This window comes from Clarias gariepinus, chromosome 8 (assembly GCF_024256425.1).
Source record: "Clarias gariepinus isolate MV-2021 ecotype Netherlands chromosome 8, CGAR_prim_01v2, whole genome shotgun sequence".
Lineage (NCBI taxonomy): Eukaryota > Metazoa > Chordata > Actinopteri > Siluriformes > Clariidae > Clarias > Clarias gariepinus.
This window is the reverse complement of record NC_071107.1, coordinates 24,560,226-24,563,785: the sequence shown is the minus strand read 5'-3', so window position 1 is coordinate 24,563,785 and position 3,560 is coordinate 24,560,226. Positions and strand designations below refer to the sequence as shown.

The window sequence follows — 3,560 nt, the reverse complement described above, 5'->3', positions numbered from 1 at the left end:
TCCACAGCTAATCTGTGCCATAATCAAAGCAAAAGAGTGCAACAAAATATCAGAGTTTGTGATTTTTTTTCCTTTTTGGCTAGGCAGAGAATATTCACACTCCACCTATTATAATTTTTAGTAAAAATAAAAATCTTCTATGGACATCAAACAAAAAACAAGATTAAACTTTCTTTAAGTATGCCCGATTCATTATGTTATATCATTTTGGACACAGAATCCTAGACACAGAAGAAGAGATGTGACCTAGGCAGGGAGTTTTGTCTCTGTACTATCCATTTTAAACAAACTCCTTAATCAAAGGCAGGGATGTCACTAGTGTACTGTGGCTTAATGTTTACCCTAGGCAAACCAAAGACCAGGGACGAACAGGAAAATGGTATAAAGTAGAAAGCTATGGCATGCTGATGAGTGATTCTCACACAGACATGGAATCCAAACTTTTGTTTCCAAGGAGAGAGCATGCTAAAAGTAAGTAACAGTAAATATTAGATGTTCCATGCGAATTTAGATAGATAGATAGATAGATAGATAGATAGATAGATAGATAGATAGATAAATAGATAAATAGATATTTATTGTTTGTTAATATTATGTGGTATCTACATTTATGTACCAGATATATTTAGATTAAATTTACAATACTTATGTTTTCAATTTTTAATCTAATGAATTTAAAGCATTAGGCATACTGAGCGACGCATAACATGCGGTTATGAATAAGGAGTAATATCAGTTACCTATGCATTTAACTGAATCCCTAAAAATGTGTCAAGTGGCGAATGTTAAAGAAAGCAGTTTAATTACAATAATTTACAAACAAATAGTGAAAGGTACTGTGACGCATTTGGGGTTAGGAAACAAGGGATCACAAGACCATATATACAGTAGGATTGCTTAATGTCCAAATGGAGTTGTAAAATAATTTTTACAAGTTATTTCAAACTGTGATGACAAATTTTTTATGCTACAATATGTAAATGTATGCTAAAGTTCCTAATGTCCATTTGGAGTGGCTAAAATGATTGAAACCCCTGAGTTACACACTCTTGGGAAAGCTTTGACAGATCTGCTTCATGACAGGTTCAGTGTATTGAATTCAATGTATTCATTTCAATGTGAAAAATATGAAATTTTTAATAGCAAGATTACATATGTGTAGATATACAGTATTTGGCACACATATAACACAAATGAAAAAAGTAATATTTTTTATAAATGTTTTTTTTTGTGGGGATTTTTTCCTGATTTTCTCCCTAATTTAGTCGTGGCCAATTCCTCCCCGTCACTAGGGGGCTCTCACATTAAGGCTACCATTACCATTCAGACGGGAGGGCCGAAGACTATCACATGTTTCCTCCGAACTGTGTGACGCCAGCCGACTGCATCTTTTCGAACTGCTTGCTCACACACCGTTAGGGGCAGAGTAACACACTCGGAGGACAGCACTATCCGCTCCTTCCACGTGCGCGAGCTCACAGAAGCCCCTGATTGGCTGTAGAGCCGTGATTAAGTACCTCTTATCCTTCCCAATCAGCTCTCTAGACCTCCATCTGTGAGAGGTAACAGCATCACCCGGGGATCGAACCAGCGATCGCTGGATGATAGGGCGAGCACTTTACCACTGCGCCACTCGGAGGCCTTTATGAATGTTATAGGCAAACCATATGAAGTTTTAATCCATCACTTATACTCTAGCTGAGTTTAAGAGCAATTGCAGTCATCTCCAACCTAATGACCGCTGACTACAACTATGGATCACACGCTAAAGAGTTTTATTGTATTATAAAAACTGGGATGTAAGACATAAAAACATTTTTACATGGGAACCTTGGATTGTGAGCATAATTGGTTCCAGAATCGTGCTTGTATAATAAAGCATTCATATATCAAAGTGAATTTCTCCATGAGAAATAATGAAAACTCACAGATGATTCATTCCACAACCCCAAAATATTCATAGAAAAATAATTAATACAAAATATAAAGAAAAAATAGAACAAATTAACCTGCACTTTACCTTTGAAAAGAAACCTGATAGAGTAGTTTTTCCCGTGTGTGTGTGTGTGTGTGTGTTTGCGTGTGTGTTTATTAGTGTACACTGTAAACCCGAATAAGTTGGTAAAACTAAAAAAATTTGAGGTAATCAGTTACATCAAGTTTTTAAGTAATGATGTTTCCAGTTTTAGGTAAACGGAGTTTTTGAGTTTGTTGTACTCATTCATATTAATCGTTCTTTACCTGCAATATTGAGTAGCCTAACTTAAATAAATATATAAATTATTGTCGGTCTTCCGGTTGCTCTCAGCAATGGTTCGCTACAGCAGACAATCTGGTCCGCACACAAGCTTGGTACAGGTTTTATGCCAGATGCCCTTCCTGATACAACCCTCCTATTTTGGGAGTTGGGAATCGAACCCAGGCCTTTCACATGGCGAAACACCTACCACTGAACCACTTTGACAGTTACTGGTACTTAAGTACTTACAGATACTTAAAATATCAAATTTGTTCAGCTAACTTGAAAAGTATCATTTCTACAAACTCATAAATACCAAAATGTTCTAAATACTTATCAAGGTCTATTAAATTTGTACTAATTATAATTATTTAAGTGAACAGTACTCAATATGTTTAATTACTTGAGCATTAGGGTTACAGTGTAGGTGTGTATGTGTTTGTGCGCAAACGCAGAAGAGGAGAGGAGGACGGAGGGGGCTACTGTGTAAAATGACTTCCTCTCTTCCTCCTTCCTCCCTTCCTCCTCTCATCTTACACAGTAGCCCCTCCCTCCTCTTAAATAAAGTAGTCCCATCAGTCCTCTCAAATAAGAGAGGAGGGAGGTGGCTACTGTGTAGGATGACTTTCAATGTTAAATATTTGTCCACTGGTTAATAGAGAACAAATTAATCAATAGATAATGTTTCTGAGAATAAGTTGATTAGAGCTAACATTGCACCTCTGTTACTTCCTGAAACAGATCGTGGCATTGATGTGGCAGCCCCTGGTTATTTTAACGACAAATCAATGCTGTCACCCCTCCCTCCCCTTACCCGTCTCTACATCTATGCTCTGCATGGGTGTGTGTGTGAGGTGGCATTTACTGCTGCATGGAATTGGTATTACACGCATGACCAGAGGCTTCCTGGCTATACCAGCTTGTGGTCGCTTATCATCTATAGTTTGGCTATCTTCATCATGGAGGGGTTGAGTGCGTGGCTACAGCAGAGACACTTCTCCTTACTGCTCCGGTTGACTGTTTACACCATGTCCATATACCTGTGGGAGTTCAGTTGGGGGGTCTTGCTCAGCCTGTTGGGGGCATGTCCCTGGGACTACTCACATTTTAGGTATAATTTCGTAGGACTCGTGACCTTGGAATATGCTGTGCCTTGGGCAATAGCTGCTCTTCTAGCAGAGAAACATGTTATCAGGAACACACTGAAGATACGATTGATTAATTAATTTTAAGATTGGAATGCATTATAACATTAATAAGTTTAAAGCAAACTATTTTTAAAAGCATCACAGCAATGAAATATGTTCTGTTTTTATTTTCT

General features: G+C 37.7%; 1 protein-coding gene across 1 annotated transcript; it reads left to right on the top strand.

The window, feature by feature from the left end:
• Window positions 1-309: 309 nt before the first annotated feature.
• LOC128529393 (transmembrane protein 229B-like) lies at window positions 310-3,560 on the top strand. The gene is given in 3 exon segments (XM_053502875.1): window positions 310-384; window positions 387-471; window positions 2,981-3,560. Coding segments are annotated over 3 exon segments (645 nt in total). The 3' UTR covers window positions 3,466-3,560.